General features: G+C 56.8%; 1 protein-coding gene across 15 annotated transcripts in view; it reads left to right on the top strand.

The window, feature by feature from the left end:
* Window positions 1–27,238, top strand: part of CAMK2B (calcium/calmodulin dependent protein kinase II beta) — a 138,791-nt gene that overhangs the window by 73,470 nt on the left and 38,083 nt on the right. For 11 of the 15 annotated variants that reach the window (XM_065397918.1, XM_065397917.1, XM_065397914.1 and 8 more), the window contains exons 6-12: window positions 8,080–8,152; window positions 13,591–13,693; window positions 13,787–13,870; window positions 16,340–16,434; window positions 18,495–18,617; window positions 20,977–21,060; window positions 22,607–22,649. In XM_065397918.1, the coding sequence (XP_065253990.1) occupies window positions 8,080–8,152; window positions 13,591–13,693; window positions 13,787–13,870; window positions 16,340–16,434; window positions 18,495–18,617; window positions 20,977–21,060; window positions 22,607–22,649 (605 nt within the window). Of the gene's footprint in view, window positions 1–8,079; window positions 8,153–13,590; window positions 13,694–13,786; window positions 13,871–16,339; window positions 16,435–18,494; window positions 18,618–20,976; window positions 21,061–22,606; window positions 22,650–25,174; window positions 25,250–27,238 lie in introns of all 15 variants that reach the window. The other 4 variants (XM_065397915.1, XM_065397903.1, XM_065397902.1 and 1 more) reach the window with 2 other exon arrangements.

Genomic DNA, 27,238 nt, shown 5'->3' with positions numbered 1-27,238 from the left:
CTCTGCGCATGGGGCAGGTGGGCAGCCGGAGGCCGTTAGGGACCCTATCCTCAGGGCAGCTCGGGGACAGGCCCCCATTGACTCAATCCTGATCATGTGGCCCTAACATTCCAGGGGAGACAGCTGGGGGCCCCCTCCAATGCAGACATTCCGGGCAGTAAAGTCCCAACCTCTCCCCGGGGTAAGAACCCCACCGCAGCAGCTGTGCTGCCCACGGGAGAGACGGGCCGAGGGATCCCGGCCGTGCAAGTGGGTCCGGGTGGGAGGCGCAGGGAACCCGGCCGTGTGAGTGGGCCCAGGTGGGAGGCGCAGAGATCCCGGCCGTGCGAATGGGCCCAGGTAGGGTTGCCAACTTTCTATTTGCACAAAACCAACACCCTGGCCCCGCCCCTTCTCTGAGGCCCCACCCTACACTCACTCCAGGCCCCCACCCTTGGTTGCTCGCTCTCCCCCACACTCACTCACTTTCACTGGGCTGGGGCAGGGAGTGGGGTGCGGGAGGGGGGGAGGGCTCATGCTGAGGGTCTGCGCTCTGGGGTGGGGCTGGGGATGAGGGGTTTGGGGTGCAAGAGGGGGCTCTGGGCTGGGGCCGAGGAGTTTGGAGTGCGGGAGCGGGCTCAGGACTAGGGCTAGGGCAGGGGGTTGAGGTGTGGGAGGGGGTGCAGGCTCTGGCTGGGGGTGCAGGCTCTGGGATGGGGCCGGGGATGAGGGGTTTGGGGTGCAGGAAGGGGCTCCGTGCTGGGGTCGAGGGGTGCGGGATCTGGGAGGGGGCTCAGGGCTGGGGTAGGGGGTTAGGGGGTGGGGGGTGGGCTCTGGGAGGGAGTTAGGGTGTGCAAGGGGGTTCCGACCTGGGGCAGGGAGTTTGGGGTGCAGGCTCTGGCTGGGCAGCGCTTACCTTAGGCGGCTCCTGGTTGGTGGCGCAGCATGGCTAAGGCCTGCCCTGGCTCCGTGCTGCTCCCGGAAGCGGCTGAATGTCCGGCCCCTAGGCGGAGGGGCCAGACGGCTCCACGCGCTGCCCACCCCCGCAGGTGCCGCCCCCGCAGCTCCCATTGGCCGCAGTTCCTGGCCAATGGGAGCTGCGGAGCCGGCGCTGAGAGCGGGGGCAGCACGCAGAGCTTCCCTGATCACCCCTGCAACTAGGGGCTGGACATACCAGCCGCTTCCAGGGAGCTGCACAGATCCAAGGCAAGCAGGGAGCCTGCCTTCGCCCCGCTGTGCCGCCGACCGGGTCCCTTTTCAACCGGGCGTTCCGGTCGAAAACCGGCCGTGCGAACGGGCCCGGGTGGGAGGCGCGGGGATTCCGGCCGTGCGAACGGGCCCGGGTGGGAGGCACGAGGATCCCGGCCGAGCGAATGGCCTGTTGCAGTCCACAGTAAGCATAGGGAGGGCAGCACAAAGCACCGAGCCAGTGCGTGACTCATAGTCTCTGCAGTCTTCTTGTCTTCTGCACTAACTCACTTACCAGCTCAGTGACCTGAATCCTAGCAGAGGGAAGACCCAGGGCCCTGCAGTGTCTGCCCCTCCTGAGTCCCCCCCCCCCATGTAAACAGGCAAGCAGGCGAGATCGGACCATTTAACGCCACTTCCCTGCAGAACCCGCAAGCACAGGACCTCCCTTCCCTTCCCCGGGGCGGGGCACATGCCCTCTCCATGCTGAGGCTATGGGGTTCTGCCCCTCTCCTGAGCTCCAAGTGCCCGGGGTCCTGTCCCTCCCCTGCTGAGACCCAAGTGCCTGACCGCCTGCATCTCCCCTGGCCCCTTCCTTCCACACCAAATTCGTTCTCCAAAAGAAAAAATGAAGGGGGGAAAATCTAGCCCCAAAGCAGGCACCTGTCCAGCTAGCCAATCCGCTCCGAGCAGCCAGAATAACTTAGCAACCAAGCGGAGAGCTTGGCAACCGGAGCAGCTGCACCAGAAAACCTTCAAAATACTAATGAGCTGGGCCGGAGCCCTCTGCAGTGTGATTGCCCGCCCTGGGGAAGCCGGCTGGCCGCACAGCGATGGCAGCTGGGCAGAGCCTGACCACGCACTCAGGCCAGCATGCAACGGGGCCGGTGGGCAAACCATGACCCCCAGAAGGGCAAGGACAGTGCCAGAGATGCTCAATTCGCCCTCCCGAGAGCGGGGCCCTCCCTGTGGAAGGGAGCACCCAGTAAACACCAGCGTCACCAGCCGCAATGTGAGACTGCTCTAAGCTCTGCTCTCCAACCGGGCCCGGTGCACATGGGAAGGAGCCGGGGCTAGCGGAGCGATGGTTGCAGCTCCCTCTGGATCCCTGAATTCCCAGAGCCGGGCATGGCAGATCTCCCCGAACTCACAGTGTGTTTTCCACCATTCCACCATGCAGCAGAAAGCTGAGGGCAGGCTAGGAGGAAACCCACTCGCCCCCACTCATTTTGAATGCAGAGACGTCACACAGCAGGGACCCTTCATCCATTCTAAGCACGGGGGCCGACACGTCGCAAACTGGGCCCTGTGTCTCTGATGCCGTCTCCAAGGGAGGGGGAGGAGGGTATCTCTGCTAGCGTGTCAGATTTCCCCCATGTGCTGCTTCAAAGAAATGCCCTCCTAGAAGCAGAACAGTTGGGCGAGGATGCAAGCTCATCTAGTTGCCCCTTGTCCAGGGCGGAGCTGGTTTCATGCAGATACATAGATCACTGTGATCGTCGCAGATGACACTAAGCTGCAGGGAGAGGTAGATATGCTGGAGGGTAGGGATAGGGTCCAGAATGACCTAGACAAATTGGAGGATTGGGCCAAAAGAAATCTGATGAGGTTCAACAAGGACAAGTGTAGAGTCCTGCACTTTGGATGGAAGAATCCCATGCACTGCTACAGGCTGGGGATCGAATGGCTAAGCAGCAGTTCTGCAGAAAAGGACCTGGGGATTACGGTGGATGAGAAGCTGGATGAGAGTCAATAGTGTGCCCTTGTTGCCAAGAACACCAATGGCATATTGGGCTGCATTAGTAGGAGCATTGCCAGCAGATCAAGGGAAGTGATTATTCCCCTCTATTCGGCACTGGTGAGGCCACATCTGGAGTATTGTGTCCAGTTTTGGTCCCCCCACTACAGAAAGGATGTGGACAAATTGGAGAGAGTCCAGCGGAGGGCAACAAAAATGATCAGGGGGCTGGGGCACCTGACTTATGAGGAGAGGCTCAGGGAACTGGGATTGTTAGTCTGCAGAAGAGAAGAATGAGGGGGATTTGATAGCTGCTTTCAACTACCTGAAAGGGGGTTCCAAAGAGGATGGAGCTCAGCTGTTCTCAGTAGTGGCAGATGACAGAACAAGGAGCAATGGTCTCACGTTGCAGTGGGAGAGGTCTAGGTTGGATATTAGGAAAAACTATTTCACTAGGAGGGTGGTGAAGCACTGGAATGGGTTACCTAGGGAGATGGTGGAATCTCCATCCTTAGAGGTTTTTAAGGCCCGGCTTGACAAAGCCCTGGCTGGGATGATTTAGTTGGGGTTGGTCCTGCTTTGAGCAGGGGGTTGGACTAGATGACCTCCTGAGGGCTCTTCCAACCCTAATCTTCTATGATCATCTGGTCTGAGCTGCTGTAGGGCACGGGCCATGGAACTTCCCCCATAATAATTACTAGAGCAGATTTTTTAAAGAAACAGCCAGTCTTGATTTTAAAATTGTCAGTGATGGAGAATCCACCACGACTCGTGGGAAATTGTCCCAACAGTTAATTACTCTGACTGTTAAAAATGTACGCCTTATTTCCAGTCTGACTTTGTCTAGCTTCAACTCCCAGCCATTGGATCATGTTAGACCTTCCTCTGCTAGACTGAAGAGCCTGTTATCAAATATTGGTTTCCCACGTAGGTACTGACAGACTGTAATCAAGTCACCTCTTAACCGTCTCTGTTGAGCAAAACAGATGAAGCTCCTTGTGTCTCTCACTCTGTCAGGTTTTCTAATCCTTTAATCATTCTCGTGGCTCTTCTCTGCTCCCTTTCCAATTTATCGACATCCTCCTTGAATTGTGAGCACCAGAACTGGGCACCGGATCCCAGCAGCAGTCGCACCAGCGCCAAACACAGAGGTGAAATAACCTCTCTGCTCCTACTTGAGATTCCCTTGTTTATGCATCCCAGGATCGCATTAGCTGTTTTGGCCACAGCATCACATGGGGCGCTCACATTCTGCTGATTATCCACCGTGACCCCCAAATCTTTTTCAGAGTCACTGCTTCCCAGGATAGAGTCCCCCATCCCGTATGGCCTATATTCTTTATTCCTACCCGTGTACATTTACTCATACTGTTTCCTTGCACCCAGTTTACCAAGCAATCCTGATCTCTCTGTGTCGGTGACTTGTCCTCTTCATTATTTACCACTCCTCCAAATTTTATATCATCTGCAAACTTTATCAGTGATGGGTTTGTTTTTTTCTCCACATCATTGAGTAAAAAATGTAAAATAGTCCCTGCAGGACTGCGCTAGAAACACACCCGCTTGATGACAATTGTCCGTTTACAATTACATTTTGTGACTTATCAGATGGCCAGTTTTGAATCCATTTCATGTGTACCGTGTTAATTTTAGACTTCTAGTTTTGTAATCAAAATGTTGTGCAGTACGAGGTCATTTGCCTTACAGTATCCAAGTATATTACATCAATGTTATTACCCTCATCAAAAAAAGATATCAAGTTAGTTTGACAAGATATTTTTCCGTAAACCTGTGTTGATTTGCATTAATTACATTATGCTCCTTTAATTCTTTATTAATCGAGTCCTGTATCAGCCACTCCATTATCTTGCCCAGGATCGATGTCAGGCTGATAGGCCTATAATTGCCCAGGTTGTCCCATTCACCATTTTTAAAAATTGGCACAACATTAGCTTTTTTTCTAGTCTTCTGGAATTTCCCCAGTGCTCCAAGACCTATTGAAAATGAACATTAATAGGCCGGCAAGCTCCTCAGCCAGCTCTTTTAAAACTCTTGGATGCAAGTGTTCTGAATTTGCTGATTTAAAAATGTCCAACTTCAGTAGCTGCTGTTAAATGTCTTCCTGAGATACCAGTGGAATGGAAAGCCTGTTATTATCATCACTATATGATGAGACTACATCATCTATTTTTTCCTCCCAATACAGAACAGAAATATTTATTGAACACTTCTGCCTTTTCTGCATTATAGTGATAATTCTATCATTTCCATCTAGCAATGGACCAATTCCATTGTCAGGATTCTTTTTGTTCCTAATATATTTTTTAAAACCTCCTTCTTATTGTCCTTAACTCTGCTGGCCATAGATTTCTCCTTGTGTCCCTTGGCTTCCCTTATCAATTTTCTACAATTCCTAACTTCCAATTAATATTTATTACTGTCAACTTCCCCTTTTTTCCATTTATATATATATTGGTTCCTACAATTGATTCTCCTAGGCTTTGTCCAGCCTGGTCTTAAGATGTCCCAAGTGAGGGGCTCCCAACCCTTCCCAGGGAAGACCTTCCATGCCAGGAAGCATTTCCTGATTTTCAGCCAGAGCTCATCCCCATATGCCTAATTCAAGCCCCTGGCCATCCCTGGACAGTTCCTCCCCCTCCTTGCCATGCGCATCCTTTTGTGGGTGTAAATGGCACCCCGTCCCCTGGGTCATCTCTTAACCAGTCAGGACATTTTTCATTCTTTCCCTCCAAGTCAGTCGCCTCAGGTCTGGGGGCCTTTGAGTTTGTGACTCAATTCAAGGCCCTGACTGAGGCCTGTGGATGATGGGTCCATTCCATCAACGTTCGACGTTTGCATTCAGTGTGCTCTGCGTCTTTCCCCTTGCAGAGGGACACTCTTGGCTTGGCTTGGAAGAGGAGGCTGTGTGAGGGCAGGGTGATTGTTCAATCCCCTCTAGCCCTCAACCTGTTTTCCACCATCCACACTCCCCTGCAAGCAGACGCCTGAGAAGACAGAAGGGGTCTGCTCTGCATTCAGAAGTCCAATGGGCTCCACGTTGGCAACGCACAGAGACGAGGACCCCCGGATGAGATTCCCCTGCACCCAGATGTTCCCAGGGAGGGGCCCCTCTTTCCAGTGCCATGGGAGAAGAGTCTTTTCTCCAAGAACAGGAACCCACGGCAACCAGAACTACAAAGATCACTGGGAATCGGTCCTGGAAGAGAACTGGAAACCAAGGCGGTCAGCGGAGCTCTAGGACAGCTTATGGGCCAGACATGAGTGCCCGCTCTGGGCTGGAAGGAGCATGCAAAAAGGTCCAAGTGCCCCAAATTCACAAGCTCGAAAGGACAGTGTCTGCTCTGGGGCCGCGTGGTGGTGACATCACTATTGGCTCCTGCGGTGTACCTGGACCGTGAGATCGGATGCCAAGGGGCGAGGTTTGGCGTGGCTGTTACGAAAAGAGTTGGCGAGTGGGGCCCTCGCCCAGGGTGAGGTGGTTATCGCGGGGCAGGCTGGGGGGCCACAGATCAGAGACAGTGATGGGGGGAGGTTTGCAGGACCCTGTGCAGATTTCCTGGGGGCTCTGAGAGCTCCCCACAAAGATGCTCTAGCATGAGGAAAGGCCTCGGGGTCGCGGGGAGGAAGGTGCCTTGGCTGCTGGACTGGCTCGCAGGAGACCCAGGTTCAATTCCTGTCTCCTTCACGCCCTTCCTCTTTGAGCTTGGGCAAGGTCACCCCGTGCCTCGGTTTCCCCTCAGCACAATGGAGACAGCCCTGCCCTGCAGCACAGGAGTGTGTGAGCGTCTGAATTGCCCCTAGGTGTGAGGTGCTCGGGGGTTGGTACCTGGCTGGAAGGGGGCACCTTCCGAGAAGATTAAGGACCAAATGGTTCCAATGCGGGATGCCCTTCTGGGCGGGACTGGGGGAGGTCCTATGAAAACATGGCTCCCTGGGGCTGAAGACAAGCCATTCCCAGCATTTCTGTAGGGCCTACACAAAACGTGCTCCTGCGCTCCCTTCCTGCTGCCCCCGTAGCCGTGAGCTGAGCCCCAGCTCCTAAGAGACTGCGAGGCGCAGGCCGTGTATTAAAATCTCCTTGCCCCAGTGTCTCTCAGCGTGAGGGCGTCCGGCCCAGGCTCTCCTCAGTCGCTCACAGGAATACTACACGTCCGGGCAGTGCTTGGCCGGAGCTGAATGCTCCCATCTCTGCGCTGGGCAGGGAGCGGAACCACGCCGGAATCGGGAGGAGACTTGGGAGCTGAGGCTGGGCAGAGGGCAGCGGGTGACGATCGCTGGTTATTTTGGACTGGGTTGGCCCCTTGCAGAGCTTCAGGCCGAGATGGGCCCTGCCCTATGTCAGATCAGTGACCCCTGTGCATTGGGTGGTTTGGACAGGCCTGGTGGCTGGCGGGGTAGGAGTGGAGCGCAGCTGGGCTGGCTGGTTGGTCACTTGCAGGGGAAGTGGGTGGGCAGAAATTCAACAGGCTCAAGGTCTCGGTTCTGCTGTAGCTACCAAGGTGCGTCAGGGCCGGGCAGCGGGGGCAGGAGGTACAGACAGCCAGGCCAGGGGCCAGCTGTATCCCTGCTGCTGTCCGTCCTCTTTCAGGAGGGCACCGCGGGGTGGGTCTCCAGTGGGTGGCCTCGTGCCACGTTTGGTACTGCTTCCTCCCTGATGGAATGGGGCTGAAGGGACAGAGGTAGCAGGATTTTTGGGGGGAGGGGGGATTTGGGGGTTCCCAGGATGGCACCTCACATCCCCTGCCTGCAGGTCCTCCCTGAGAGCCCAGAGCAGGGGGAAGGGCAGTGCTGGAGGCAGGCAGATGGCAGACCCCCTCCATCACCGCCTGACCCTAACGCTCCGGTGCCCTTTGTGTCTTCCCTCCTGGGCCCCTTTCCCTGGCCCAGGGCTGCTCCCCCATCACGGGGCGTTTCTTTCCCCCCCCCCCCCCCGCCTCCGGGTCCGTAACTTGGGGCAGCTCCTTTGCAATTAGAGACTGAGATTGAGAGGAAGTCCGACTCCATCATCTCCATTCTCTTCCTCCTCCTCTTCCTCTTCTCCTCCCGTCCCCCCCGCCCCCCATCATCCCCCCTCTCACCTCCCGCCCCCCACCAGCCTGCGTGGTTGTTACCACTCACCATGAACTAACACGCCCCCTGGTGTTTGCATGCAGTCATTGCATCCAGCAGATCCTGGAGGCTGTTCTCCATTGCCACCAAATGGGGGTCGTCCACAGAGACCTCAAGGTGAGTTTTCTACCCCGCTGCTCTGTCCGTCTGTCCGTCCGTCCGTCTTTGTACCTTGTGCATGTTTCTGAGCGAGAACTGGAGTGGCTCAAGCCCCACGCCGCTGCAGGGGCCTGCGGGAAAGGGGCCGGCACAGGGGGCCCAATCAGAAATCAGCTCGGCTCGGCTCAGCCATGGGGATGCGCCGGACAGACCCTGCCCAGTAGGGAGGGACAGAGTGCCCTGTTGGCACCTCCAGGCAATTGGGGAGGCTGGGTGGGGGTTGGGGTTTGTCGCCATCCAGAGGCAAAAGCGGAAGCTGCTCCTTTCTAGCCGCCGGCCACGTAGGACAACTGGAGAATCCCTGGGAGAGAAGATACTGTGCTGAGGGGATGGCGTGGCAAGGGAGCCGGCCCTTGAACGGGGGCAATACAGCTGGCCTCTCGGCCACCTCCTGGAGCTGCAGCAGGCAGCGGGCCGAGATCAGGCTCTTTACCCCTCTCCCGGCACCCATCCCCTGCGTAGATCAGTGCAGGGGCTCACCCACTGGTGCCCCTTGGTATCGGACAGGCGCCCAGCCCCGGTTGCTAGGAAGGATTCGTTCTGCGCAGCAAGGCCTGACTAACCTTTTCCTCTCTTCTTGCCCTCCCCTTTGCCTCGTCCAACATCTCTCCCCGCCCCCAGGCGGCACCGGCGGGCGGGCGGGCGGGACTCCTGCCGAGGAAGGCTCTCGCTGTCTGCATGCCCTGTGTCTGGTTGAACCGTGTTACCTGTTCTCTGTGACGCCCGCCGTGGGTTGCTTGTCTTTTGTTTGCCCCCCATAAAGCCCCCTGGGCGTCGCAAATCGCGCTGGGCCTCCAAGCGTGAGGAGCAGGGATGTGGTCTCGTGTGGCCGAGTGGGGCTGGGATAAAGGGGTGCGTGAGAGACCCAGAAACAGGGCTGTGAAATTAACAAGGGGGTTCCTACGCCAGCCCTGGTGGAGACGCTGGGCTTCCCCCTCCTCTGCTGCTGCCCAGCTTTCCCTTACAGGCTTTGGAGACAGGAAATGTTCAGCAGTTCCTTGCCCCTTCAGTGACACACCAAGCTTTTCCAGGGGGCTCCTGCCCCCTGTGAACTGGAGGAGGCCAGCTGGGGTCCCAAAGGCCACAGAACCGCTCTGGGGTGTCCCTCCAGAACATCCCCTGAAAACCTGGGAAATGGTACGGGGCAAAGATGCCGTTCCCCAGGAGCTTGTGGCTCTCTGTGACCTGCCTGGGGAGGGGGACAGGACAGGACAGGATGTTTTCATGGCTGGGCTGTGGTGCATAGGGTCATGCTGTAATGGGGTGATGGAGCCAGGCTCTGGTTGTGCCACAAGGTGGTAGTTGAGCCAGGGTCTGGTGCCTGGAGTCATGCTGGAACGGGGTTATGTAGTTGGGCCTTCACTTGTAGGGTTATTCTGTAATAAGGTGATGGAGCTGGGCTCTCGCCTGTGGGGTTGTGCCGTACTGGGGTGATGGAGCTGGGCTCTTGCCTGTGGAGTTGTGCCGTACTGGGGTGATGGAGCTCAGTTCTGGCTCCTGGAGACATACCATAACAGGGTGATGGAGCTGGGCGGTCACATGAGACATTGGGCTCTAATGGAGCAATGGAGCCGGGCTCTCAAAGGCGGAGTCATGTTGTCATGAGATGATGGAGCTGGCTCTTGGGAATTGAATTGTGCTGCGTCAGGATGATGGGGCTTGATTCTGGCACATGGAGTCCATGCCGCAGGTAGCTAGAACGGGGCTCTCAAACATGCAGTCAAACCATAGCAAATTGATGCAGCTGGATTCTGGTGCCTTGAGCCATGCCACAGTGGGATGATGGAGCTGGTCTCTGGTGCATGGAATGCCTCTAACAGCCTGATGGGGACGGGCTGTTGCATGTGGCGTCCTGTCCTAATGGGTTTGTGCAGCTAGGTGCTTTCACCTGGAGTCCTGCTGAAACAGGGTGATGGAGCTGGAGCTGGTGCCTCGAGTCCTGCTGTAATAGGTGATGGAGCTGGGCTGTGGCTCGTGCCATCCTGCTGTCATGGGGTGACGAAGGTGGGCTCTTGTGCATGGAGCTGGGCTGCAGTGGGTCAATGGAGCACACTGCATGGTGCTGGGCTGTGTGCTGGAGAGCTGGAACCTGGTGCGTGGGATCATCATGGAGCGGGGTGATGCAGCGGAGTCGGGCCGCAGCAAGGTGGTGGAGCTGGGCTCAAGCAAATGGAATTGTGTTATGGGAGTTGGAGTGGCACTCGGGGCCGCGGTAGCAGGCGCTTGGCACATGCTGGAGTGGCGCCTGAGGCTGGGGGAGCAGGCACTGGCACGTTCTGGAGTGATGTAATGATGCTGGCTTTGGTGGGACCCAACTGAGAGTACCAATTAAGGACAAATTGCTTAGAGCAGGGCAGTTACAGCCCAAGGCTGGGGTTCCTTTTCACACCAAGGCAAACCAAACCAGCCAGACAGAGAAGACTTTGGTTTTACCCCACTGGCTAACCACAAGTCACACAAGCAATTCCCTCAGACACTCCAGTTTCCCAGTATCACCACCAGTGCCACTCGTTATGGGGATGACTGATTATGAAAACCAATACCCCAGTAAAAGAAAAAAGGTTCTCCTGATCCCAAAGGACCAAGACCCAGACCCAGGTTAATATACAAATCAGATCTTACCCACAAATCACGCTGTTGCCAATCCTTAGAATCTAAAATCTAAAGGTTTATTCATAAAAGGAAAAAAGATACAGATGAGAGCTAGAATTGGTGAAATGGAATCAATTATATACAGTAATGGCAAAGTTCTGGATTCAGGCTTGTAGCAGTGATGGAATAAACTGCAGGTTCAAATCAAGTCTCTGGAACATCCACAGCTGGGATGGGTCATCGGTCCTTTGTTCAGAGCTTCAGTTTGTAGCAAAGTCCTTCCAGAGGTATGAAGCAGGATTGAAGACAAGAAGAGGAGCTGCAGCAGCCTTTTATAGTCTCTTGCCATGTGGTCTCTGCTTTCTTTGGCCCAAAGACAAGCTATCCAGCACACGGGGCATGGAAAAACCTCAGAGTTCTGTCCATAGGCAGGTCCCTGCATACCTTGCTGAGTCACAAGGCATATCTGCCTTCTCTCAATGGGTCAGTTGTATAGCTGATGGTCCTTAATGGGCCATCAAGGAGGCTAGGCAGAGCTGATGCCACATTGTCTGGGGTGTCACCCAGAAGCACAGCACAAGTTTGAACTACAGACAGTATAGCGCCAATACTTATAACTTTACATACCAAAATGATACATACACACAGATAGCATAATCATAACCAGCAAACCAGAACCTCCTCATAGACACCTTATTTGACCCCCTTTATACACGATTTGGTGTCACTACAGGACCTTGGTTGCACCAATGAACTATATGGTCTCAGTTCATGTTAATAACGTCACAAGTATCACTTGGGGCCAGGGTAGCGGGTGCTGGCATGTGCTGGAGTGACGCTCGGGCCGGGAAAGCAGGCACTTGGCCCGTGCTGGAGTGGCACTCAGGGCCAGGGTAGCGGGTGCTGGCATGTGCTGGAGTGGCGCTCGGGGTTGAGGGAGCAGGCATTGGCATGTGCTGGAGTGGCACATGAGGACAGGGGAGCGGGCATTGGCATGTGCTGCAGTGGCACCCAACGCCGGGGCAGCAGGCATTGGCACATGCTGGAGTGGCACCCGGGGGAGCTGGTTTCTTGCCCTTTGTGTCATGGTGCACTGGCGAGGCAGGGGGCTGCGTTGTACGCAGTGGCATGGTGCCAGTGGGCACTCGGCTCTGGGGTGCAGCTGGTGTCATCGTATGCAGGGGCTGGGCCGAGAAGGAGAAGGGGAATGGCACCAGCCTCCTTCAAAGAACAAGGAGGAGCCCAATCAGCCCTCAAGCGTCTGGTTCCGTGAGGAGTGGCCTTTGGCCTCTACAGGTGTCCCTTGCAATCTGGCCCAAGGGCAGGGGGTCCGGCTGGCACGGGGGCCAGGGAATGGACAACAGGGTCTTTCCCCTCCTGGGGGCACTGGCTCGGATCACCTCCGGGTTGAGGGGCCTGGCAGGTGCAGGAATGGGGTATGGGGCCTTTCACCGCTGGGGGCGTTGGCTCTGATCCAGCCCCAGGGCGGGGTGTCTGGCTGGCACGGGACTGAGGTTTGGGGGCCCGAGACTCTCATCTCTGTGTGGCTGGAGCTCATTCCCACCTGCTGCCTGTCTGGTGGCCGCTGTGTGACCTGATCTCAGGCCACGGCATCTGGACAACGGGAAGTTTTGAGACTCCCATCCCGTCCCTGCCCCATCAGGCAGCTGGTCCCGGCAGGGCATGGGCGGGGCTCATTGGCACAGTCATGCGTGGTCACCCCCCGGCCAGTGCTCTTTGTCAGGGGAGGTGGAGCTGTGGATAGATGTGTACAATCCAGCTGTTGTCCTCTGTCTCAGAGCCAGCGCTTCCAGCCCTTTGCATAACATTTCCAGAGTTTCCTAGGGGACATTCTGATTTGTCTGGCTCTGCTGAGCTCCGAAAGATCGATGTGGGGGGTTAGGGGCACCAGCAGAGAAGCCAGGCCAGCCAACCTGGGGAGGGGAGGGGGGCACCTGCTGCCGGAACCTGAATGCCCGGGAGGTGGCGGAGAGGGGAGGCCCTTTCTGTGTATGTTTGGTGGAGAGAAGCATTGGGTTTTATATTGTGCGAATGGACATATTGGGGGCTGGGAAGCCCTGGGAAGGGGGGGCTGCTTCGGTGCCCCAAATTGCAGCCAAAGGTGGTGGTGATTTCCTGGCTCTCAGAGCCTGTTTCGTGCCACCTACTTCTCTTGTTAGCCCAGGTGCCTTGGCAGGCCATACTGAAGACTTTGGGACGTGACACCAATCCCAGAGGGGGGAAAACGGCCTCCCAGCCTGGTGGCAGAGCACCACCAGGGAAAGTGGGCAGGCAGGGTCTCTGCTTGTCGTCCCCCTCAAGCCCAGAGCAGCGTGGGGCTTTGGGCGGCTGGAATGTGCACAGAGGCCATGCCAGATGGACACAGCAACACAGGCCAGGACTTGCCCATGGGTCAGGAAGCTGGAGGCTGTGCTGGCCTGGAATAATCCCAAAGCTGGAGCTGGCTTTCTGCCCCCCTGTAATGGCAGTGGGTGCAGGGGACGGGAGCTAGGAGGGAGGGGCGTCAGTCTGGATCCTAACACATAGGCCGAGAGAGCACAGGGGCTGGAAGGTGCCAGCCGAGCCGGTCGGGCTGTGTGGACGCACCGATAGCCCCATCCCGCCCGGGGTGTGACCCCCACTCGGTTCTCTCTGCTCATCAGCCTTGCACGTCTCTCACCTGCTTCTGCAAACCGTCTGTTGTTGTTCTTCTGTTTTGTTTTCTCCCCTCTCCCCTTCTCTACCCCCCTCCGACTGCGTGTCTGGTCCCACGGCGCCCTGTGCCCAACGGCTCGGCACGACAGCCGGAGAACCTGCTCCTGGCCAGCAAGTGCAAAGGCGCGGCGGTGAAGCTGGCGGATTTTGGCCTGGCCATCGAGGTGCAGGGGGATCAGCAGGCTTGGTTTGGTGAGTGGCAGAGCCCCCTTCCCGCCCCCATCCCACCCCTGCTGCCCAGGACAGTCATGGCAACACAGTCTGTGCTCTGTGTTTTCTCCCCAGGCTTCGCCGGCACCCCCGGTTACCTCTCGCCCGAAGTGCTGCGCAAAGAAGCGTACGGCAAACCCGTGGATATCTGGGCATGTGGTAAGGCCTGCGCCGCGAGTCATAAAGTCATAGACGGGAAGGCCAGTGGGAACCACTGTGCTCATCTAGTCTGGTGTCCCGTATAGACCTGGCCTGCAGGAATCCCTGTGTGAACTAGGCCAGATCTGCTAGAAAAACAGCCAGTCTTGAGTTCAAAATTGTCAGTGATGGAGAATCCACCATGCTCCTTGGGACATTGTCCCCTGGTTAATTACCTTCCGTGTTAAACATTGACACCTCATTTCTAGCTTCACCTTCCAGCCACTGCGTTGTGTTAAACCTTCCTCTGCTCTCATGTAGGCACTGGCAGACTGGGATCACGTCCCCCCTTCACCTTCTCTGTATTAAGCTAAATAGATCGAGCACCTGGAGTCTCTCACTGGAAGGCAGGTTTTCTAATCCATTAATCATTCTCGTGGCTCTTCTCTGCCCCCTCTCCAGCTTATCAACGGCTCAGTGTCAGGGATCTGCCAAGTGTCCTTCTCCCTGCCTCTGGGCTGAGCCACCCACTTGTGCCTTCAGTTCTTTGTGACGGTCGGTGCTCATGGACTGGTGGTGAGCTGGCCTAGTGGTTAGGGGGCTGGCTTGGGAGACATGTATTCAAGTCTCACCACTGCCAGTGTCTCTCTGGGCAAATCACTTAAGGCCAGATTGCCCAAGAGGTTAGGCACCCAAAGATGCAGAAAAGGCACCTAGTGGGTGTAACAATGCTGCCTTTGGTGGGACACTACTGAGAGTATCAATTCAGGACAAATTGCTCAGAGCAGGGCAGTTACAGCCCAAGGCTGGCGTTCCTTTTCACACCAAGGCAAACCAAACCAGCCAAACAGGACTTCGGTCTCACCCCACTGGCCAACCAAAAGTCACACAAGCAATTCCCTCAGACACTCCAGTTTCCCAGTATCACCACCAGTGCCACTCGTTATGGGGATGAATGGTTATGAAAACCAATACCCCAGTAAAAGAAAAAAGGTTCTCCCGATCCCAAAGGACCAAGACCCAGACCCAGGTTAATATACAAATCAGATCTTACCCACAAATCACGCTGTTGCCAATCCTTAGAATCTAAAATCTAAAGGTTTATTCATAAAAGGAAAAAAGATACAGATGAGAGCTAGAATTGGTGAAATGGAATCAATTATATACAGTAATGGCAAAGTTCTGGATTCAGGCTTGTAGCAGTGATGGAATAAACTGCAGGTTCAAATCAAGTCTCTGGAACATCCACAGCTGGGATGGGTCATCGGTCCTTTGTTCAGAGCTTCAGTTTGTAGCAAAGTCCCTCCAGAGGTATGAAGCAGGATTGAAGACAAGAAGAGGAGCTGCAGCAGCCTTTTATAGTCTCTTGCCATGTGGTCTCTGCTTTCTTTGGCCCAAAGACAAGCTATCCAGCACACGGGGCATGGAATAACCTCAGAGTTCTGTCCATAGGCAGGTCCCTGCATACCTTGCTGAGTCACAAGGCATATCTGCCTTCTCTCAATGGGTCAGTTGTATAGCTGATGGTCCTTAATGGGCCATCAAGGAGGCTAGGCAGAGCTGATGCCACATTGTCTGGGGTATCACCCAGAAGCATAGCACAAGTTTGAACTACAGACAGGATAGAGCCAATACTTATAACTTTACATACCAAAATGATACATGCACACAGATAGCATAATCATAACCAGCAAACCAGAACCTCCTCATAGACACCTTATTTGACCCCCTTTATACAAGATTTGGTGTCACTACAGGACCTTGGTTGCACCAATGCTCTATACGGTCCCAGTTCATGTTAATAACGTCACCGAAGGTTTTACAGCGGTGCCTAAGCAGATTAGGTGCCTAACTCCCATTGGCGTTCCATTCCCGCCTGCATGGAGCCCAGAGCATTGCTGTTTATTGAACTCTGTGTCCAAGATGCTGCATGAAGCCAGCCAGCCCCAAATCCCCCTGTGAGCAGTTTGGATCCTAGTCCCTATCCGTGCCTGATAACGGACGCTAAAAGCCCACTGCCCCATGGCTCATCCTCTCCGTGGAGCCTTTGCTAGTCCCAGAGACCCCTCCCCATCCTACAGGGAGAGGAGGCCTAGAGGCATAGACAAATGTCAGCAGGGGGGTGCTAGAGGCATAGATAGCAGTCGGGCAGGGTCAGGTCTAAGCCCCTTGCTGCAGGCTCTCGCTCCCATCCCGTGGTGGCCCCTGGGCATCCGGGCACCTGCTCAGTGCAAGGGCTTGCTCCTTCCCTGCCGGGTGCAGGGGTGGACGGGGGGGTGGTTAACCAGCAGCAGGTCGGTGCTGGAAATGTAAAGCCAAGTTGCATTAAGGCAGGAGAGAGCAAGCGGGACCTGGCAGAGACGGGGTTCCCCAGGAGATGCCTGCTGGCAGCAGACTGAACAGAAACCCCCATATCCCTGTGTAAGTCCAGGCCTGGGCCCCCAGGAGTCGGCAGGCGCTGACTCTTTGCTCTCCCACCCCTCTCCCCAGGTGTGATCCTTTACATCCTGCTAGTCGGTTACCCTCCCTTCTGGGACGAGGACCAGCACAAACTGTACCAACAGATCAAGGCTGGTGCCTACGACGTGAGTACCTCCCTGCCCCCCCCCCCCCCCCCCCCGGGCCCAGAGCACCGCGACGAGGACCTGCTGCTGCGGGCCAGGAGTCCCGTACGCCACCGGCTTCGTCTCCGGCATGTCAGCCTGCCTCTCTGGCTTCTCCTTTGCCGCGCCTGCTATCGGACCTGGAATTGCTGGTGTCTCCCCAGCCGTAGGCCTGTGCCCAGCCCTTCCAGGGTAGGACACATCCCTCCTCCTCAGGGGGCCGACAGGGCTTTGGCCGGCCAGCTTCCACCCACAGTTCACACCCCCCCCCCCATGGCTTGCCCCTGTCACGGTGCAGTTGCTGGGCCCCATCCATGATGCATATAGAGACACTCGCCCGCCATGTAGACAGCATCCCAGAGAGCCCTGGACGTGGACATGGTGCTAACGCAGGTTAGCGCTCACCGGACCTGCCCAGCCTGCAGGGATAGGATATCTTTGAAACCATGTTGGCTAGCGGGACTCCAACAGGACTTGTTCCCAGTGTAGACGGGGCCAGGTGGGTTTAGGATCGTGTTAGCAAGTCGGGATCAGGCCCCGTGGCCGTTCTGTTACTGTCGGGGCTGGGAGGCTGGGGGAAGCTGCTTTCCATTACACCCAGAGACCAAGCAGAGCGGGGGGCTCCGTTCTTTGCCTGGGAGGGGCTGTGGCCCGCCAGCCGCGCTGCAGGGTTGCGTGTGCTGTGGATCCTGCGGTCCCGGATGCTGCCACACAGGGGCCACAGGAATCACCCCCACACACACCCACGCCCTGTTTGTAGAGCTCCATCCTGTCCCCAAGGCCGTCCTGCCCTCGGTCCCGGCTGTCTGCACAATCCCCATGGCAAGCCCAGCACCTGCCGTGGGGCGTGCCGACAAGTGTGGTAACCCGCCCTCCTGGCTCCCTTGCAGACACTGGGCAGGGCCGTGGCACAGGGACCTGGCCGAGATTCCTGCCTTGGCACGACTCTTTCTCCACGCACATGGCAACACGGAGAGACCCGGGAGCATCCAGACGCCCCATGCAAGCCGCGCTCCTGCGACTGCCCAGAGCGCAGGTCCAGTGGGTATCTCTCTGCTCCCAATAGCTTGGTGGAATTCGGCAGCCTCTCCGCTCCCTCTCTTCCCCCCTTTGCTGGCACTTTCCTCACCCCTGTACTCTTGGCCTCTTCTGCACGCACTTGGGAACGACCGGGGGCCTGGGGAACGGTCTGTGCTCGTTTTTCTCCCCGCTCCCGGGGCGCCTCCTCTCCCCTCTTGCTTGTACGGAATACGAGCGGGGTCCTCCAGATTGTGCAGTGTCTGAACCGGCCGCAGGCTCCCCCTCTCGCTCCCAAACCCCGGCTTTAAACCGATTTCCCTTCTGAAGCCTGGGGCTTGCGGGGGAACCCTCCAGAGTGCAGCCTGAGTGGAACGGTGCAGTGACAGCCTGTAACAAGAAGTGTGAACAGCCCCCACTGCGCTCAGTCTATCTGTTAACTCTGAAACCTAATGACACACGTCCATACAGTTCACTGGCCGCCTACCAGCAGCAACATCCAGGCAATGTGCTTATCCCAAAATCCGCCACACTCCCTGGGGGCAGAAGCCCCTGCTGCCCACTCTCCAGCATCCAGCACCTCCAGCTTCCCCACACCCACAAAGCCTGCAGACCAGCCACATGTGGCCAGCACCAGCGTCTGTGAGATGATGAAAAAACAGGGAACGAGGCATTTAACCGGAATTAGCTGTCGAGGCAAAGGGGCGGCACGAGGGTGGGAACGACAGGTTCAAGTCAGGAAATCAAGTCCGGTTTTGCAGTAGCCCTGGATTGGCCACAGAGCTTCCCGCCCGCTGCTGTGCCAGGGCAGAATGCGGGTACCACTCACCTTGGAGTGGATGTGATAAGGCTGCGGGCAGCATCGGCCGGGCAGCAGGATGTGGGCAGACTCTGGCGCTGGCTTTGGGCTGCCCTCGGGTTCCTGGGGAGTCACTGGTGCCTTGGCTGCGAGCAGCCAGCTCCCCGCCCCCGACGGCTGCAATCCCCTGCATTTAACCTTCCTGGCCCTTGTTTCTTGTCTGCAGTTCCCTTCTCCCGAGTGGGACACGGTCACCCCCGAAGCCAAAAACCTCATCAACCAGATGTTAACCATCAACCCGGCCAAAAGAATCACAGCCCACGAAGCCCTGAAACACCCATGGGTCTGCGTAAGTGTCGCTGCTGCCCCGGACGCAGCCAGGGAATGGGGCTGCTGGGTTCTCCCTTGCTTTGCCTCTTCTCTGGAGCCATGCCTCTCGAGCTCGGCGTTGGGGGAGTGGCGAGAGGGGCTGGCCAGGCCACACCAATGGCGCCAGCTTGGGTTAGCCCATAGCGCAGTGGCTTTGGGACCAGCATCGTCCCCAGGGAACGGTAGCCGTCAACGGGCTGATCAGAACCTGGGCCGGTTCATCTCAGCCACCCACAAGAATGCCCAGCCCGTTGTTTCTCCATCACTGAGTGAGCAGCTGTTCCCCCAGCAGCGTGCTGAGCTCTGGGGCCAGCTTGCTCACTAAGGGTATGTCTCTGCTGCGATGGAAGACCCTGCCCCGGCCGCAGCTAGCCCGGCTCAGCGGACTGGGGACGTGGGGCTCGGGCTGCAGGGCTATAACATTGCAGTGTAGACATTTGGGCTCAGGCAGATCCTGCGACCGGAGTGTGATGGGTTCGGTCACAGAGACCCCCTTGGGCTGTCATCTGTTGTGCTGGGACTACCTCTGAGCCTGTTTTCTCTGCCAGCTTGGGCCTCCAGAACCCTGCCTTGTTGAGCCAGACATGCTAGCCTGCTACAACACAGACCCAGGGTCTGAACCACGTCCCCAAAGCTGCAGACTTAACTGAAAACAGCTCAGCAAGTCACCTGTCTCCAGCACCCAGATACCCAGCTCCCAGTGGGATCCAGACCCCAAATAAATCCGTTTTATTCTGTATAAAGCTTATGCAGGGTAAACTCATAAATTGTTCGCCTTCTATAACACTGATAGAGAGATATGCACAGCTGTTTGCTCCCCCAGGTATTAATCACTTACTCTGGGTTAATTAATAAACAAAAGTGAGTTTATTAAGTATAAAAAGTAGGATTTAAGTGGTTCTGAGTAATAACAGACAGAACAAAGTAAGTGGCCAAGCAAAATAAAACAAAACACGCAAGTCTAAGCTTAATACATTAAGAACCTGTTTACAAGTAAAATCTCACCCTCAGAGATGGTCCAATAAGCTTCTTTCACAGACTAGACTCCTTCCTAACAACCCTTTCCCCTGGTACAGCCCTTGTTAGTTCCAGCTCAGGTGGTAACTCGGGGATTTCTCATGACTTGCAGCCCCTTTTGTTCTGTTCCACCCCCTTTTATATCTTTGGCCCAAGGGGGAATCTGGGTACCCACCCCCCCTTCTAAATGGAAAAGCACCAGGTTAAAGATGGATTCCAGTATCATGTGACATGTACACATGTCCCTGTAAGACTTCATTACCCACTGGCTGGCCCGCACCTACCCAAGAAGGCTTACACGTAAACAGAGCCATTTACAGGTGATTGATTCTGAAGCACCCTTAATGGCTTCCACTTAATGTTTACACCTGTAATACAAGTTTATATCTTATTCTCCTAACTCCAGACATAGGAATAATACATGCAAACAAATTGGATGAACACACTCAAGAGATCCTAAGCTTTGTAATGATACCTTACAAGAGACCTTTTGCATGAAGCATATTCCAGTTACATCATACTCACATTTATAAACATATTTTTATAAAACATACGGAGTGCAACGTCACAGGGAGGGGCCCAGAATGTCCACACTGCGATTTTATAGCCCGACAGCCTGTGCCCTGTGAGCCTGAGGCGGCTGACCTGGACTCTGAGACTCGGTGCCGTGGGGTTTTATTGTCACGTAGACGTCCCTCGAGGGTCTGTCTGTCTGTGCTGCATTGTAAACCTGGGTCTGTGAGACCCGGGCTTGTGTTTCCAGCCTGTGCAGGAGCGGCCGCCCTGCAACGTAAACCTGGGCTCCCAGTTGCTGGGCTCGGGTCTCAGTCGTGCTAAGGCAGCCGCGCTGCTCTACGCCGCCCTTCTAATCGGGGCCGTGGCTTGAGCTGCGTCCACACTGCCAAACGACAGGGAGTAGGACTTGGTCCTAGGATCCCGGCCCTGAGTGCTCGCTGGCCCAAGTCAGGCTGATTTGTGGGTGGGCAAAAGGCGGGGTTCGGCTCAAACCTGAGTCCCACTCGGGCTTAGTGTGCCGTGTAGACAGACTCTTGGAGCTTTGTCGCTGATCTGGTGGGACAGGATCCAGGGGTGCCCAGTGCTGGTGGCCTGCCATATCTGCAGTGTTATGTCACCTGTGGTCCCAAGCCAGGACCACGCCTCTGGGGGCACTAGGGGTTTATCTGGGTGGGGCAGGACTCTGCTGGCTAAGCCGTTTCTCTAGCCCCCCTTCCCCCCCGTCCCGTTCCCTCCCCTGACCACACTCGTTTTCTGGTGCCGAGGCAGAAGCAACTGATTTCTCTCCCCCACCTTCTCTCCTCCAGCAACGTTCCACCGTGGCCTCCATGATGCACAGGCAGGAGACCGTAGAGTGTCTGAAAAAGTTCAACGCCAGGAGGAAGCTCAAGGTAAATGCCCCTGCAGAGCCCTGGGGCCGGACTCTCCCGAGAGCCACGGCAAACAGACACGGCGGGGTCAGTGTGGGGCTGAGGTCCCCCCTGCCCCGGGGGCCCCATGATCTCTGCTGCTCAGCCAACAGCCCCAGAAAGGAGCAGAGGCTGCTTGGCTTGTTAGCATGGCACATCCAGGGCATAGCGTGCCCCGGCGTCTCCCCCGCCAGGAGAATTCCTGGGCCAGTGGGTTCTCCTGGCCGCACCACAGAGCTCAGAGCCCTGCAAATCCTCTCCAGGTGCTAGCAGCTGAGACTGGAGCTGGAGAATTGATCCCCCAGCTCCTAGCCCTTCCCCGGGGGGTGGCATGCGCCTGCCCCTGCTGGGGGAGCAGATTGGCCCCGCCTGCATTGCACGTTGTCCGTTGAGCGCACAGGAACCGCAGTGTGTCAGCCACTGGGCGTCTCTGCAATGGCAGGGTAAGTCCATTGCCCCCGGAGAGTCCAGCATCTGGCGGGGGGGTTCAGCTCCCACTGTTTGTGTAGCCCACGCCCGTGCAGGTGGATGAGCCTGCTCCGGCCCTGCTTAACAGAGGTGGGTCTGTTCGCTCAGGCTGGACTGGCTCATGCTTTAAGGTGCAAAGGTGCCAGGTTTGGTGCCCCCTTGAGGGCGGCTAGAGGGGACAGGGTGGTAGCTGGCGAGGGCTGTTTCTCTAGGGGGTATAACGCCCAGGGGGACTTGTGGCCTGGCTTTGTGAGCGGAAAGATATGCAGGAGAGTCCCAGGACCATGGGCTATTCTGTGAAGTAGCTAAGTGGGAGGAAGGGGCTGGGAAAGGGCCTGATGACCGTCGTGTGGCAGAACCTGTGAGAACTGCGCCTCTGCCCCTCCTGTGTCCGACGCCCCCCCCAGCTCCTGCTGCTAAGTGAGAAAATCCCCATGAGGCCCAGATTTCACCAGGGTCTCCAGACCCCACCCTGTCCCTTAGAGGCCTGTGCCACTCATCAGAACCTCAGGGGTTCTGGAGCGTCGGCCCACAGAGGAGAGAGGGAAGAGTCAGGGGAGGATCCGAGGGGAGCAAGGCGCCCTGCTCTCGGGGGTGGGGGCGTGCTGCGGCCAGTGGAGTCCCACGGGCAGACGTGCAGCAGATTCTGGTCGGCGTCCGTAGCTCCCTTCGGGGCAGTGCATTGGCAGGGAGTCACCCCCAGCCTCGGCTCACCACCTCGGGACCGGCACGGGTTCCCACCCTCCCGGGCTCTGCCCTCCCTGCCCCGATGCGAGGGTGGGCCGGGGCGTCAGCCCCACGTCACGGGTGGGAAGCCGGCCCAAGTCAGGCTGGGCTCAAGGAGCTCACGGGACTTGCCCGCGGTAGGCTACGGTGGAGCAGGCCAACAAAGCCAGCATCCCCGTGTGCTAGGTACACCTTCCCCACTTGGCCACACCCTCCTCATGCGTCCAGGGGGCAGCGCCCAGGTGGTCGGCGGCCTGGCCCTGCTCGGACCAGCTGCCTGTCACGCCACGGTTTCCTGCACTGTACTGTACCAACCCCGGCTCTTCTCTTCCAGGGGGCGATTCTCACCACCATGCTGGCCACGAGGAACTTTTCAGGTAAGCGCTCGGCTCGGCTTCACATTGCAAAGAGACGTGCGTCCCGGTGTTTGCCGCTGAGGCGCGAGAGCGACCTTAGCCCCCCTCGGGACCGAGGCCACGTTCGCGGGAGGCGCGATTCCACACCAGAAAAGCGCTCCTGTGAATGCAGCTAGAGCGGCAGAGCTGTGCTTGTACCGGTTCAGCGAACCGCTCTGTCACAGTGTCCCCGTGTCCCTCCCGCTGCGAGGGCCCTGGCAGGGTCTCGGACATCACTTGTCTCTGAGCTGGGACCCTGGTGAGCGGGGGTTTTAAGGCTTCTCCGGCCCCCTGCCTTCCACTGTGATATCTGACCAAGGCAGACTGCCTCCCAGCCGGGTGTGGCCAGCCGTTACAAGTGACCGCCCCGCGCTTTCTAAGCAAACCCCTTTGTTCTTAAGGCAAAAGCGTCACAGAGAGAACCTATGAGAACAATACGCAGATTTAACCACACATGACACGTCCCCAATCGGTTGGGGGGGGGGGCACATCTTTCCCACTCTCCTGGAAGGATTGGGGCCCCCCTTGGACAGAAGGTCCAGTCCGCTTGCTGCATCAGAAAGAAGGCCCTGCGTTAGTTTAAAGGCAGCCTTTTTATTCCCAAAGCCCTTTCTTTGTTGGTCTCTGGAAAACCCAGCCTGTGCCAGCCTGTGCCAGCCTCCCCAGGGGTGGCACCTCTCTGGAGGTGTTTACAACCTGGTTGTCCTTAATCACACCCTGTTTTTGGTTCCTGGAGGAGCCATGGTAACCTCCCTCCCTGGAGTTGCCTACAATCCCTCTCCCACAGTGCTACATAAACTCGCTATAGTGTGGTCCCCGAAGATACTGCATGGGGTTGCTGCACGCCCCAGTGAAACAAGCGATGCTGGTAAAAGCTCAACTTTGCCGATGCCGCTGCATCTGCACCAGGAGCTTTGCCAGCCAGGCTCCGTTGGTCAGGGAATCTCTGCTCTTCACACCCTGGCCGACAGAGCTGTGAACTCTGTAGTGTCGACCTATCCTGAGGAGTTCTCAGCGCTGCTTAGAGCCAGACGCAGCCCAGGCAGCTGCCGTTCCTCGGCCTTAGAGGGCAACCTCTTATCCTGAGCCGTGCTGGTTTGGTGATGTGGGGAATTGGGTATAGAGCTGAGAATGACAGAGCTCATCTCACCTGTGCCTGGCCAGCCTCAGTACACAGACGCCTAGTGCAGAAACCTGTTGTGCCCCGGACAGGTCTGCTCTAAAGAAGTCCCTCTAGATCCCACTGTTAACATTTGCACACCAAGGCTGGAGGGGTCTGATTGCGATGCCTCCAGGCGCCTGTAGAAATGCAGACGTGCCCGGGTATGTTTCAGGGGAGAGGCGGATGGATCTGTGTCTCTTTCAGCCATTGCAATCCCATTTTTGTCAATTTCACGGCGCGGCTGATTCTCACCTCCCAACTATCCTGCTGGCAGAGCGCTCCAGGGGAGGGGGCTGGTGGGGAAGGGGCATGCCCCTGCCGGCTGGATGTCCCTGGGAATGCCGCTCTAAAGCATACCCTTCTTTCCTGGTCTGCCCCTCCTCGGTTGGCACCCAGTATCAGCTGAAACTGACTGCCTCGGGCCCCTGCTACTGCCCCTGTCTAGAGGAGTGAGGAGAAACATCTCAAGGGAACAAGACAGGGGGCAGCTGGGTAGATCCCTCAAGCAGGACATTTTGCTTTCTCTCCCGAGGGGCCATGACTTCGCTCTGCAGCACCCAGGCCTGGACTTCAGCTTTCCAGGGTCATGGTCACTTAGCAAGTGGTGCAAGAAAGACTAAGCAATAAGCAGCCATTGACTGTGTCACAGGGATTCAAAGCTCCCACTGGGCTTTGGGGACAACCTATGGGCATGGGGCTCTGGTGCCCTGCCCCGTGCATCCCTCAGGATCTCAGAGTTGGCGTCTTGGGCGAGAATCCCTTCTCCCGTCCGTTCCACACGGCACGGGGTCGCAGCTCCTTGGCTGGGACGTCCCCTGATGTCTCAGCGAAGCTAGCGGGGCCTGGCGGGGTGGAGGGCTGCTGCTGTGTGGAGGACCCTCTATGCCACCTCCAGGAGTAGCTTCCCCGCTGGGCACAGAGGGTATGTCTCTGCTGCAGTTAAACGCCCGCGGCTGGCCCATGTCAGCTGCTGGGCTTGCGGGGCAATAACATTGCAGTGTAGCCGTTCGGGCTCGGAAATCTGGCGAGGGGGGAGGTTGAAAGTTAGCTCGAGTGTCTCCACGCAGCCCCCACCCCCGGCATTGCGGTGTGGACATGCCCCCAGCCGTGGCTCTAGGCCGGTCGCCCCTGGGGCATGTGGAACGGGGGCTCAGCTACCAGCAATCTCGCCTCTCCATCTAAACTTTAACTCGAATCTTTTTTTCTGCTTCCTTTGTCTCGTTTCTTTCCCTCTCTCTCCTGCCCTCCGTCTGTCTCGCTCCCTCTCTCTGTCTTTCTCTGTCTCTCTCCCCCCCCACCCCGACCGCTCTCCTTGTCCCTCCGTTTCCTACCCTGGTGCTGACAGTCGGCAGACAGACCACCGCTCCCGCCACAATGTCTGCAGCCGCCTCCGGTGCCACCATGGGGTTGGTGGAACAAGGTAGACGTGTCCTGAAGGGACCCTCCCTGTTTCCCCTCTCTTTCCTCCCCCCCCCCACCCCAGAAATCTGAGCGCATGCAACTTCATCCATCATTAACATCTCATCCCCAACCAGCGCCCAGAACCGGGAGCAAACGCAGCCGGGTCTGCTCTGAGGAAGGGCGCCGGGCACTGGAGGAAGTTCCAGTTTATTCCAGCAGAGATTTTAAAAGGTCCTGGGGGGAAACGAGGATTAAAAAGTAGAATTGGAAAATGCATAGGAGTCTGGAATGGCGGAAAGAGTAAAAAAACTGGGACTGTTCAGCTTAGAAAAGAGATACCTGCGGGGGTCTGTGATAGAGGTCAATACAATCCTGAATGTTGGAGAACGTGAATAAGGACGTGTTATTTACTCCTTCCCATATCACCAGAACCAGAGGTCACCCGATGACATTAATAGGCAGCCGGTTTAAAACAAAGCGAAGGAAGTACTTCATCACACAGCGCACAGTCAAACTGGGGAACTCATCGCCGGGGGATGTTGTGAAGGCCAAAAGTGTAACTGGGGTCAGAAAAGAATTAGATACGTTCACGGAGGACAGGTCCATCAATGGCTATTAGCCACGATGGTCAGGGACACAATCCCATGCTCTGGGTGTCCCTAAACCTGTGACTGCCAGAAGGTGGGCCCGGACGACGGGTTAGATCACTCGGTAAATTTCCCTGTTCTGTTCATTCCCTCTGGGGCACCTGACACTGGCCGCTGTCGGCAGACAGGACACTGGGCTAGATGGACCTTTGGTCCGACTCAGTCTGGCCATTCTCACGTTCTTATTTAATTTCCATGTTACTGCAATTGGGCCTCTCGTCCCTGGGAACTCAGAACCTGGGTCATAATCTCGGATGGCAACCAGGATCGATGCGGGAGAAGCCCGGCGACCTGGCCACACTTTAAAAGCCAGCCTCCAGTTTGGTGCCCGCCCCCTTGTACGTGCAGGTTGTCAGGGCACACAGCTTGTTCATCGCCCCCAGGGCTCAGGGGGGAAATGCCAGGTTTGAACCCGCTACCTTGATGAAAGCCCTGAAATGTTTATGTGCAGGGCAGGACACCTGGTGGTCAGAGTCGGGCACTGCACATCAGGGACTCCACTTCAAAAGTGCCTAGTTCACTTAGGCCTGGTCCCCACTAACCCCCCACTTCGGACTAAGGTACGCAAATTCAGCTACGTTAATAACGTAGCTGAATTCGAAGTACCTTAGTCCGAACTTACCGCGGGTCCAGACGCGGCAGGCAGGCTCCCCTGTCGATGCCGCGTACTCCTCTCGCCGAGCTGGAGTACCGGCGTCGACGGCGAGCACTTCCGGGATCGATCCGGGATCGATTTATCGCGTCTAAACCAGACGCGATAAATCGATCCCAGAACATCGATTGCCTGCCGCCGGACCCTCCGGTAAGTGTAGACGTACCCTTTGGGTACGTCTATACTTACCTCCGTGTCCGGCGGTAAGCAATCGATCTTCTGGGTTCGATTTATCGCATCTTGTCTAGAAGCGATAAATCGATCCCGGAAGTGCTCGGAGTCGACGGGGGAGCCTGCCTGCCACGTCTGGACCCGCGGTAAGTTCGAACTAAGGTACTTCGACTTCAACTACGTTATTCACGTAGCTGAAGTTGCGTATCTTAGTTCGAAGTGGGGGGTTAGTGGGGACCAGGCCTTAGCAGCATCTGAGTAAAATCTTCACCTGGGCCTAAGTGATTTAGGAGCCAGTGTCCAATTCTCAGAGGTGACTTAGGCACTGAGAGGAGGCTACCTTTCATTGAAATCCAATGGGGCTTAGGCTCCTAAGTGACTCAGGGCAGGGCTGCCCAGAGGATTCAGGGCTGCCCAGAGGATTTTGGGGGCCCCTTCCATAAAAAAATTGCAATATTATAGAATACTATATTCTCCTGGGGGCCCCTGTGGGGCCCGGGGCCTGGGGCAAATTGCCCCACTTGCCCCTCCCTCTGGG

Source organism: Emys orbicularis, chromosome 2 (assembly GCF_028017835.1).
Source record: "Emys orbicularis isolate rEmyOrb1 chromosome 2, rEmyOrb1.hap1, whole genome shotgun sequence".
NCBI classification, from domain to species: domain Eukaryota; kingdom Metazoa; phylum Chordata; order Testudines; family Emydidae; genus Emys; species Emys orbicularis.
The sequence above is the reverse complement of the archived record's forward strand: the minus strand, read 5'-3'. Positions and strand labels throughout refer to the sequence as shown.